This window comes from Orycteropus afer, unplaced genomic scaffold, assembly GCF_000298275.1.
Source record: "Orycteropus afer afer isolate SDZICR_OR568_19922 unplaced genomic scaffold, OryAfe1.0 scaffold00020, whole genome shotgun sequence".
NCBI classification, from domain to species: Eukaryota; Metazoa; Chordata; class Mammalia; order Tubulidentata; family Orycteropodidae; genus Orycteropus; species Orycteropus afer.
Window position 1 is genome coordinate 5,217,495 of NW_006921607.1, and position 12,306 is coordinate 5,229,800.

A 12,306-nucleotide genomic window follows, 5' to 3' on the forward strand; every position below is an offset into this window, starting at 1 on the left:
TCAGCCATTCTGAGCCACTCCTCAGTTCTCTGAACCCACCAGGCCTTTGCACATGCCGTTCCTTCTGCCTAGGCCACCCCTTCTCCTCCCATTGTCATTGCTGGCTGTTCTGCACTGTGTCCCCCAGGTCCAAGAGCACTTGGCACCTTTGAGGATCAGAGGTATTCATTGGGGCTGGCTGGGTGTAGGTCAGAACAGGTGGTCCAGAGAGGAGATGGGTCATGCCCGACCATCATACCTGTTTTTCAGATAAAGTAACGGACACTCAGACCAAATCATTAGCCTCAAATGACACAGCTGTGGTGGCAGTTAGACCAGACCTCAGAGAACTCAGCTCTATGGATAGGGGAGATTTAAGCTTTCTGTGCACAGAACCCATTGTGCATAAAATGAATTCAAGCTCCTTACCTGCCTGGTCTATCCTTATTTCCCCATCAAAGGCTACTCTAGCCACACTGGCCTCAGGACCTTTGCACAAGCTGCCTGCCTGTTCTTTGGGTATATTTCTTTCTTTTTAAATTTTAATAATATGGATATATTTAATCCAGCTAGGATTGATTTTTCCTCCTTTTTTTTTTTTTTTTTTTTAGTATAAGAAGTGAGAGAGAGGTATAGCCCCACTCCATCCCCAAATGAGTACCTAATAGCGAGTTTTATTTTATGTTCTAACAGGTTTTACGCAGAAAAGCTTCTGATGTTTGTAAATGTGTAACTGGCCACCTTGCTGAACTCTCCCTTTAGTTTAATAGCTTCTAATTTTCTTCTGTAAATTCACCTCCTCCCTTTAATTATTTACTTATTCTTCTGTATTAGTGATACCATTTATCACCTCCTCTATATCCTTGTTTGTTCTGTAACTTCTTCAGCTGCCAAGGCCTGGCATAGTGTGTTAACGCCCTACACTGTATGTGTAATGTCCCAGGCTGTCTGGGGGGATATTAGTCAGAATATTGACACTCATTACTCTATGATTCCATTATGAATTATAATCTTTATTAATATGAAGCCACTCTGGGTCTCAGTTTATACTTTTGACACTAGAATCCATATCAAAACCTCTTCCTCCTTCCTCCCTCCTCCCCTCCTTCCTTTCTTCTTTAGTATTTCTCTGGAAGAAGTTCACCCCCATTTACTCATAACCTTTTGGTGTGTCTTTCTTTCAGATGTGTCTGAACAACTAATTTTGGTGGATTTTTGTTTTTGACCAAATCCTGGTTGGGACAAATCGTGGTTTCTGAATTGAGGCATAGACGGCGCAAGAGGTAAATATTATTATTCACTAGTTTTTGGTTACCATAATTGGCCAAGATATATCCTTGAATATATTCCTTTGTACACTTGACCCACTATTTTGCTGCATATGAAATAGAGATTCAATAAGGTACAAGTTTGTTTATAGCTTAAACAACAACATTAAACAAACAAACAAAAAATGTACATGTTTCAGGGCTGATAGGGCTGTTCTGTGCTGTCAAATCCTGAGGGGTCACGGCTCCTTCTATAGCCCCATCCCTCATAGTACAAAATGGCTGTGGAGTTCTGGCCGTCACATGTGTGTTCCAGATAGCAGGGTGGCAGAAGGGCCCACTTCCTGTCCTGAGCGCTAAGCAAACCAAAATAGCATGTGCACTGCCTAGCTTTGTCCATAAGTCACCAATTTACAAACCGAGGCTGGAACAGTGGGATCTTGCAAAATGCTTAGCACGCAGACAGGATGGAGCAGGTGGAGGGATGCTCCAGATCAAACAGCAAATGAGGAGAAGGGGCAACATTAGTGGCAATGGTGTGGGAACTTCATTTCTCTCCTTGGGTCCTCTAGGCACACCCAGAGCTGGGCTTATCCTGGGCTGTTAGTCAGTCTGGTTTCTCACGACCAAACAGAGAGCTTAAGTGACTTGTCTACAAGTTGCCCAGACAGGAGGTGGTGGAGCAGGACCAAGAACGGGTCTGACTGCATTCTGCCTTAGCCCTTCCTGGAGAGGAAGGGGAAACCCCCCCCCCCCAACCTCCAGGCCTCTCGTGGAGGTAAGAGGAAAGAAGTCCAGACCTAAACAGTTTATAAAGGGGGTGAGGAGAAAGGCAAGGAGTCACAGGGAGAGAGGGGAACTTCTTGGCCCAACCAAAAGGAGACACCTACATGTTCTAGAAAGAAGAGAGGCAGGGATCTGAACATTGACCAGGTGAACTGCGCTGAACCAAGGGGTCAGGGTGACAACAGAGTGAGCTGTGTGCTGCAGGGCCCCACTCTAAGTCCCACCTCCCCACCCCTGGAAATCCCCTCCACCTCCCAGGACCCCGCTTCCCATCTCCAAAGATGGTACCTGTGGGAACATTTTTTTCTCTTTTAATTTTAATGGTCACGTATTAATTTTCATGTGAATTAGGAAAAAACAATAATAATAACCAGGTCACTAAACTTGGCGTTTCACGGTAATAATTATGTTGTTTGCCATGGAGTTGGCCCCCAGTTCCTAGTGATCCCATGTATTTTCAGTGGAACTGCTCCGTAGGGTTTTCTCAGCTGTAATCTTTACTACTGAAGCAGTTGTCGGGAACTTCTTCTGTGCAGCCACTGGGGGTGGGGGGAGGGGGATTCAAACTGTCAGCCTTTGGGTTAGCAGCCGATTACAAACCCCTTCGCCACCCAGGCTCCTGATAATAATAACAGCTAACCCTTAGTGTTTTCCAGTACTATATCAAACAGTGTTGCACTGCTATTTGCACTGGCTAATTCTCTGAGAAGTGGATGGCCCCTTCCTTCTTCCAAGTCTGTCTTAGTCTGGAAGCTCCGCTGGTGGTGGTATTCTAACCTGTAGAGGACTGTCCCTTTAGTTGGCTCTTCCTCTGTTGATAGGCACTTGTGTGGTTTCCCACCATGTTCCATGGTGGACAGGTTAGGATATCATGTTGGGTAAAGTGGAGGGTCAGTGAAAAAGGAGAAGGCCCTCAATGAGGTGGATTGACACAGTAGCTGCCATGATGGGCCCAGGTGTAGCAAGGATTGTGAGGCTGGTGCAGGACCGGGCACAGGGTCTGTTCTGTTGTACACGGGGTTGCTAGGAGTTGACGCCGACTCGACGGCACCTAACAACAGCACCAACAACAGCAATAACGCTTAGTGAGTGTTTCCCATGTGCCAGGCCCTGTTTGAAATTATATTTACAGCTCATCACAAACTGTGAGGTCGATGCTACTAGAGTCTGCATTTTACAGATGAGAAAATCAAGGCACAGAGAGGCAAAGTCACTTGCCCGAGGCCACCAGCTAGGAAGTGGCAGAGCTGAGATCAAACCCAGACAAGTCCTGGCCTCACTGATATTTTTGCTGAGGGTAGATAGAAGAGAGTCAGGAATGGCAAAGGTGGGCTGGGATGGTAATTGGGAAGGTGGTAAATGTTGGCAGAATGGTTTAGAGGGCTAGAGTAGGTGGTGTCCAAAGGCCTGTCCAGCAAGGGAGTTCCATAATTTCAGGAGAAAAGGCCAGGCTGAAATTCTATTTCAGGTAGCCATATTTTTTTAATAAGTAATACGTTCACACCACCACCCATCTGTCAGTTTGTCCTATCGTGATGGCCTTGTGTGTTGCTAATGTTGCGGTGGTTAAGGCATTTGGCTGCTAATCAAAAGGCTGGCAGTTCAAACCCACCAGCTACTCCGTGGATGGAAGATGAGACAATCTACTTCCTTAGAAACCCAATGGGTCACTATGAGTCAGAATCGACTCGATGGTAGTGGGTAGGTGCATGTTGCTATAATGCCGGAAACTATACCACTGGCATTTCAAATACCAGCAGGGTCACCCATGGTGGACAGATTTCAGCAGAACTTCCAGACTAAGACAGGCCAGGAAGAAAGGCCTGGCAATCCACTTCTGAAAATTAGCCACTGAAAACCTTATGGATCAGAGCAGGATATTGTCCACATAGTGCTGGCGGATGACTCCCCAGGATGTAAGGCACCTGCAGTGAATTGCTTGATGTGGCCCTTCTAGCCATTGTCCTCCATTCTGTGGTGTTTTGTAAATCCCATTATTCATGCCTGTTTGGGGTGGTGTGGTAGTTAAGGTCAGGTATCAACTTGGCTGGGCAGCTGGTAGTAGTCATTTCCTATAATGACTGGCAATCGACTCTGTGATGGGATTTAGGTTAATTCTGTTGGGGCAACACAGGTGAGTCCTGCCTTGCTGGAGGGTATAATTCAAATCACCACCCTTAGTTTCCCTGAGGGTATACCTACGAATCTCCTGGGAAGATTTGTTCTCCTCTTGCTCCGGCTTTGTGTCTTGGAACATCCTCATCTCACCCCTGGATTTGGGACAGCAGCCACCGTCTGATCTGCTGATCGAGGTTCATCAAACCCCGAGAGTTGGGAGGATCTGCCAGACCTACTCACGGACCTGGGACTCGCCAGCCTGCCAGCCTCCACCACTACTACGTGAGACAAACCCTTGGGTGTCTGTGAGTTCTGTGAGGCGTTACAGCGAAATTCAGAACCCTAAGACTGGGGAAATTACTGGGAGGAGTTGTTGTTGTTGTTATGTGCCGTCGAGTCGGCCCCGACTCATAACGACCCCTCCTTGGGTTTCTGAGGCAGTATCACTACGGAAGTAGGATTGCCCAACCTTCCTTCCGAGGAGTGGCTGGTGGGTTTGAACCACCAGCCTTCTGGTTAGCAGTCAAGTGCTTTAGCCACTATGCTACCAGAGCTCCTGCCTTAGGCACAATACTAGTTCCTGCCTTAGGCACTATGCTACCAGAACTCCTTCAACATAGTTGTTGTTGTTGTTGTTATGTGCTGTGGAGTCGATCTGACTCATAGCGACCCCGCCTTGGGTTTCCAAGGCATTATCACTATGGAAGTAGATTGCCCCATCTTCCTTCTGAGGAGACACTGGGAGGAGTAGGAGGGGTTAATGTCTGAAATGATGGAGTGGCATGGTAGTTTGGACATTTGGGACATCTTTGACCTCCGCCTCATGGGGACCAGCCTCGTGCTGATCTTTCTAAGAGAAATTGTTCAAGCAGCACCCAAAATACCCAGGAGCCGAAACAATGCACTCAAGCATACCAAGGATTCTGAAGACAGTGTGGGACTGACTGGATAGTGTTTCGTTCTGTTGTACGTGGAAGGATTTAGATTGAGGTGCCTGCAGTGTCTCACTGGTTCCTGTGTGTCGTTCAAGGATTTTGTACAAATACAAGCACAGAGAATATACGCTCCTCCTCTTCTCCTGCTCCTACCAAAAAGCAGCAGGCCCATCTACCTACCTGGCTTTTGTTTACTTGCCAAAATGGCCTGGAAATCAGCCAGATCAGCTGTTCCTCATTCCTCGTTTCTGTAAACAGGTGGTGGTGTTCTAACCTGTAGAGGACTCTCCTTTTAGTTGGCTCTTCCTCTGTTGATAGACACTTGTGTGGTTTCCCACATTTGGCTATTACCAGCAAGGAAGGCCACAGTGATTAATAATCTTACATATGCATCATTTTGTCTGGGGCAGGTAACTTTTGTTCCAAGAACAATTTCCTGGTGAGAAATGGGATTGGAACTGTCCTTGCCATTGTTTAAGGTTTATTGGCATTGTTTTCTCTGAAATGTCCATCTCCATTGCCCACTTGTCTATTGGACTGATGTTCTTTTCATTCTCAATTTCTTGGAACTCTTTATATATTAAGGAGATGAGTCCTTTGTCTGTGATGTGCACTGCAAATATTTTTACCCAGGTTGTCATCCATCTTTTGATTTTGGCTGCACAGATTTTTTTGTGTTTGTTTTGTTTTCACTTTTATGCAGTTGAAGGTATCAAACTTTTCTTTTGTTCTTTCTAGATGTATGAGTCATGTTTATGAAGGCTTTCCCCAGTTGTAAAGGAATTTGCCTGTGTTTTCTGCTCCTAAGAAGCCAGTTTGTTCATGGAGAGGGGGGTGACAAGAGAAAACACTGGGCCCCAAAGCACCATCTCTTGCTAGACTGTAAACTTAGCATTGCTTACCTGGTATCTTTGTCTGTCCTCCCTGCTGCAGGCTGACCTGAGAAGGCAGCAGCCTCTGGTACAAGGTAGACACCAGTATGGCCCTCCTGATACACCTGCTGGTCTGCGTCTTTGGAACGGGCTCCTGGGTAGCCATCAATGGGCTTTGGGTAGAGTTGCCCCTGCTGGTGACAGAGCTGCCTGAGGGCTGGTACCTGCCCTCCTACCTCACGGTGGTCATCCAGCTGGCCAACATCGGCCCCCTCCTGGTCACCCTGCTCCATCACTTCCGGCCCAGCTGCCTTCCCGAGGTGCCTGTCATCTTCACCATGCTGTGTGTGGGTACCGTAACCTGTGTCCTCTTCGCCTTCCTCTGGAACATGACCTCCTGGGTGCTGGATGGCCACCATAGCATTGCCTTCTTGGTTCTCACTTTCTTCCTGGCCCTGGTGGACTGCACCTCTTCTGTCACCTTCCTGCCCTTCATGAGCCAGCTGCCTGCCCGCTACCTCACCACCTTCTTTGTGGGCGAAGGACTCAGTGGCCTCCTGCCTGCCCTGGTGGCTCTTGCTCAGGGCTCAGGTCTTACCACCTGCGTCAACATCACCGACACAGCAGATATCACCCCAAGTCCTGTAACCAACGGAATGATTGGCATCACACAGGTACCTGGCAGGACCCAGAGCCATTGAATCACTCTGGGACTGATCATGAGCAGATCATGCAAAGGGCTTGTGTTTCCTAGACATTGTGTAAACCAGTGTTCTTACCTGTAAGGATCCCCTGGGGAATCTACTCCCATCCAGAACAATTCAGCAAGAATCTCTGAGGGCAGGGCTTATCTGGAATGCATGGGGCCAGGGGTATTTTTGAATTTGGGGTTTTCAGACTTGAGAACATGCTTCCCTGGTTCCCGACAGTGCAGGGCACTCAGTGACTCAGCACAGTGACACCGTTTGCTCACAGCCCATTAGCATCCACACCCAGAGGGCCAATTAGGGTTGTAAATAATAGACACACATCTGTTCAAGGGTTGCAGGCAACGAGATCTGCAAAATATTTCAATTTTTAGAGCCTTTTGGATTTAAGAATTACAAATAAAGGATTGTGACATTGTATTTTGTCAAAATTCCTCAGGCGCAATCAAGACAGAGAACCATAGATTTTCGACATTGCTTCAATATCTTATATCTAGGGATCTGATCAACCCTCGTCCTGACATCACTCAGGAACCTGACTGACCTCTATCCTGCTATCATCCAGGGGTCTGACTGACTCTTTTTAAAAAAATTTTATTGTGATTTGGGTGAAAGTTCACAGAGCAAATTCATTTTCCGTACAGGAATTCATACACATTTTGTTTCATGACACTGACTACAATTCCCTATAATGTAACAGCTCTCTTCCCACTTCCTCCCCATAGTTACCTCTTCCCTGTCTCCTTCTTTCCTCTACACTGCCATCCCCTGAACCATTTCCCTGTGCAAACACTGCCCTTCTGTTCTCCCATGGTTGACCGCTCCAAGGAGCGTATCTACCTGATGTAAATGTTCACCCAGAAGCCTGCCTATTGTTTGGCTGGAAGCCACAGGAGTGAGTTCAATTCCAGACCTGAAGGGCAAGTAGGTGCCATAGTCTCAGGGGTCTCACCAGGCTCTATCAGACCAGCAAACCTGATTTTTTTTTTTTTTTAAGTGATTTTCAGTTTTGTTCCACATTGTTCTCCCACTCCATCCAGGATCTCCTGCACAGATTCCCCTCAGAGTGGTTGACAGTAGTAACTGGGCACTGTCTAGTTCTTCTGGTCTCATGGTCATACAGGATGAGGATCGTGGGTGTCCCTTGGACTAGTTGTTTCCATGTGTCTTTGGTTTTCTTCATTCTTTTTTGCTCTGGATGAGGAGAGATGAGGGGCCTAACTGACTCTTGTCTTGTCTTTACCCAGAAAGCCAGCAGCGCTCTTGTGTCTGACCTCACAGGAACTGCAGCCTCCACTACCCACCTGGAAAGCCGCTACCTCCCTGCCAACTTCTCACCCTTGGTCTTCTTTCTCCTGCTCTCCTTCATGATGGCCTCCTGCCTAGTCGCTTTCTTCCTCCTCCAACGCCAACCCAAGAACTTGGAGGCCTCCACCAAGGACCTCCTCAGCTCCCAGATCACCCTCCACTCCGTTCAGACACAGGAGAAGCACTTGAGTCTCCCAGGCCCAGTGGACAGCAGCAAGGACCAGGGGCCTCTAGAGGAGAAGACAGTCCTCCTCCACCCAGCTCACCTGACCTTCATCTACCTCCTGGTGGCCTTTGTGAATGCACTCACCAATGGCGTGCTGCCCTCCGTGCAGACCTACTCCTGCCTGTCCTATGGGCCCGTCACCTACCACCTGTCTGCCACCCTTAGCTCCATGGCCAACCCTCTCGCCTGCTTCTTCTCCATGTTCCTGCCTAGCAGGTCTTGCCCCATCTGGCCCTGGGGAATCCTGATTGGGGGAGGGTGTCACTCGAGAACTCAGCTCTCCAAGTCCCATCTCTTAGGGTGTATGTACAGGGATTAAGAACATATTTCTGGATTTGAACTACCTGAATTCAAATTCCAGCTCTGCCACTCTGCTGTGTGATGCTAGGCAATCATTTCACCTCTCTGTGCCTCAGAGAGTTTTATCTGGAAAATGGGGATCATAAGAGCTCCCACTTCCTCAAGGGAGTTGCTAGGAGATGAAATAGCTAATTTTGTAAAGATCATAGAGGCCCACAGCATGTCCTATGAACATGTCAGCCATGATTGTCATCAGCCCCATGGGAGGCAGCTACGGCAGTTCCTATTTTACAAATGAGAAAACTGAAGCTCAGAGAAAGGGCATGACCTGGTCCAGTTCCCAGGATTCCAGCCCACAGCTGGCCCCTTTGGAGCTGCAGTTCTAGAAGAGCGACTGAGGAATTAGGTACAGTGCAAAATGAGCCTGAGTTTAGACCTGGTATTGGAGTTTTCAATAAGCAACCCAGGTGGTTCTAATGCAGGAGCTTCAGAGCCCACTAGGAGAAATGCCAGCCTTGGGGTCATAACATTGTAGATCTAAGAGCCTGCGAACCACCCTTCTGCCTTGCTTGGCCTTGCTCGACCTGCCCACCCCCATCTGCATACAGCCACCTCCCCCAGACCAGGAAGGAGGACAGGAGAGTCAGACAGAACATGTCAGCCTTCCAGGAAGCTGGATTTTCTCCCTTGGGGCTTATACTAGTTTCCTGTGGCTGCTGTAACAGAGTCGAAGGTGGCTTCAAACAGCAGAAACTTATTCTTGGGCTGTTCTGGAGGCTGGGTGTCCAAAATCAAGGTGCTGGTAGGACCGTGCTGTCTCTGTAGGCTCTAGGGGAAGATCTTTCCTTGCTGCTTCTAGCTTCTGGCAGTCCCAGGCATGCGCTGGTTTGTTTCAGCATAACTCCAATCTTTGCCTCTATCTTTACATGGTTATCTTCCCTCGCATCTGTGTCTCTTCTTTTCATAAGGTCACAGATCATGTTGGATTAAGGAGCTCTGGTGGCGTAGTGCCTAAGGCATTTGACTGCTAACCAGAAGACTGGTGGTTCAAACCCACCAGCCGCTCCACAGAAGGAAGATGGGGCAATCTACTTCTAAAAAAGATTAACTGCCCTGGATACCTAATGAGGGTTTCTATGAGTTGGAATCGACTTCATGGCAGTGAGTTGATGGCAGTGGGTTAGTCACATTGGATTAGAGCTCACCGTGCTCCAGTATGACCTCATGTTGACTAATTACATCTACTAAGACCCTATTTCCAAGTAAGGCCATATTCATAGGTACCAGTGGTGAGGACATAAGCCACCCCTGGACAAGGCTTTAAAATGAGAGTTTTAAAGATTGAGATTTCTGGAGTAGCAGGATCAGAGGCCACAGACCTGCAGAGTCTGAGAAGCCTAGAATTACAGAACTGAAGTCATGGAAGCCAAGAATCTTGGAGCAGAAAGTGTCCTTAGAGGCAGGGCAGACTAGTCTTGGCATCCTGGAGAGCAAGGACAAGGACCTCAAATGAAAGACAGCGTCCTCAACTGTCATACAGCCCTGGTAGTGCGGTAATTAAGGAGCTTGGCTGCTAACCAAAAGGTTGGTGGTTTGAACCCACCAGCTGCTCTGCGGAAGAAAGATGTGGCCATCTGCTTCCATAAAGATTATGCCTTGAAAACCCTATGGGGCACTTCTATTCTGTCCTTTAGGTCCTGTAAGTCAGAATCGACTCAATAGCAGTGGATTTGGTTTTTTGGTTTTGGAATCTGCATGGACAATGCCCTGTAGAGTGATGCTCCTTGCAGTCAATGGGCCACCAACACCCCTGGAGATCATGCAGACATCTTATTGCTGATAGGGGTAGGTGAGGCCAGAGAGGGATGGGGTCAGTTGAGGTCATCCAGCATACCTGCAGTGTTAGTGCTAGGATCCAAGCCACCTTCTAGTTGGCCCAGTTTCCTGGCTGAGCTTAGGAATGTTACAGGAGGAAGAGCAGCAGATAAGGGAAAGATAGAAGATGGGGCCCTGGGCCAGAGTCAGGCTGTGCACACTCTGTTCCTGCAGGTCATCACAGCTCTGCTGAGGCTCCCAGCTTAAATGGTGCAACTGAGATTTGAACCAGGTCCATCTGACACCACAGCCCATTCTATTTCTCTTGCTGGGATGCTAGGCCCCACCATTAATACTCGGTGTGATTTGGGCCAGCCCTCCCCTTTGGAGCCTCATTGACACCACCTCCACCCCCACCACCCCGCCACCCCACTGCACTGGCCTGGAAGTTTCTGCATGGGTCTAACCCTGGAGATGGTGGCCATGCCACATGGACTCTGGGAAAGGGCAGGGGCAGAGGTAGGTTTCTCACCTTTCCCACTCTGTCCTAGGTCTCTGCCGTTCCTGGGGGTCCTCGCAGTGCTTGGGACTGGGTTTGGGTCCTACAACATGGCCATGGCTGTGATGAGCCCCTGCCCCCTCCTGCAGGGCCACTGGAGTGGTGAAGTCCTCATTGTAAGTATCTGATCTGGGGGCTGCTCTCCCCTCTGTTGGCCCTTACCTCCTAGCCACCCCCTCAGGAAACCCCAGGGAACAGCCTTTGACCAATGTCTCTCCAGAGGCCCTGGGTAGGGTAGGGAAGGAGGAAGGGACAGTTCTTATTTGAGGGTGGGTCTTAGAGAGGTAAGGTACCTGGTTCAAGTCACAGCCAAGCCTCTCTGAATCCCACAGTCTCACCATCTGTGTATGTCAACAGTGACCTTCTCTTGGGTACTTTTGACTTTATCATGGGGGCCAGAAAAACCACTGGACTCTTTTGCCCTTGGGGAGAGTCAACTCATGGGGCCCCTTTGCCCTATGGGGTCACCCCATGAGGCTCTTTTTGCACTTAGAGGCTAGTCTGAGCAGTTCCCTTAGCCCGACTGGGTCATCCTATGAGTGTCCTTCATCCCTGGGGCTCACCCCCACAAGCCACCTACACTCTGCATCGCTCCTTGCCCATCTCTGCAGGTGTCCTCATGGGTGCTATTCTCTGGTTGTCTGAGCTACGTCAAGGCAATGCTGGGCATGATCCTGCATGACCATAGCCGCAGCGCCCTCTTGTGGTGTGGAGCAACCGTGCAGCTAGGCTCGCTGGTGGGAGCACTGCTTATGTTCCCCCTGGTCAACGTGTGGAGGCTCTTCTCCTCCGCAGACTTCTGCAGCCTACAATGTTCCACCTAGACCAGCAGGAGACACACAAAACGTCACAAGGCACCAACCTTACCCCCGTTACTAACACCTCGACACCAACACCCAGAGAAGCAAGGTGCAAAAACGACAAGGAGGCCACATGTTCTGACCTTCTCTAATCCCACAAGAGGAAGACAGGATTACCAGCAGTAACCCAAGGCCTATTCCTGCCAGGCCAGACATGCTGCCTCCCTCCAGCCCTTTCACCAACCGTTCCTCCCAAAGCACCCACCACCTCTCTCCTGGGTTCGATAATTCGCTGCAGTGGCCACACAGAACTCACGGATTACGGGATTTATTAGGGAAGCACCAGGCTACAACTCAAGTTCAGGAAGAACGCTCAGTCTCTCTCCCAGCCCACCGTCCCTCAGCCAACAGTCTCTCACAGTCTATTTCCCAGCAGTGCTGGTCCCTTGGTGTCTCACTCAGCAATGCGTGTCTCTTGCGTGTCTTTCCCAGCAGCATGTGTCTCTTTCAGGGGCGCGTGTCTCTTTCGGCAGCACATCTTCCTCCACCAGCAATCAGAGAGAGTTCTGCCTCCAGGAGGCCTCCTTTTGAGCCTGGCAGGGTGGTCAAACTAGCCAATCACAGCATCAGAAC

The 12,306-nt window shown here is 49.1% G+C and overlaps 1 protein-coding gene across 1 annotated transcript; it reads left to right on the forward strand.

Moving 5' to 3' along the window:
• The first annotated feature begins 6,065 nt into the window (after positions 1–6,065).
• SLC52A3 (solute carrier family 52 member 3) lies at positions 6,066–11,697 on the forward strand. Its single transcript, XM_007934703.1, has 4 exons — positions 6,066–6,632; positions 7,913–8,415; positions 10,866–10,989; positions 11,485–11,697. Exons 1-4 carry the CDS (start codon positions 6,066–6,068, stop codon positions 11,695–11,697), a joined length of 1,407 nt encoding a protein of 468 aa, XP_007932894.1.
• Positions 11,698–12,306: the final 609 nt, after the last annotated feature.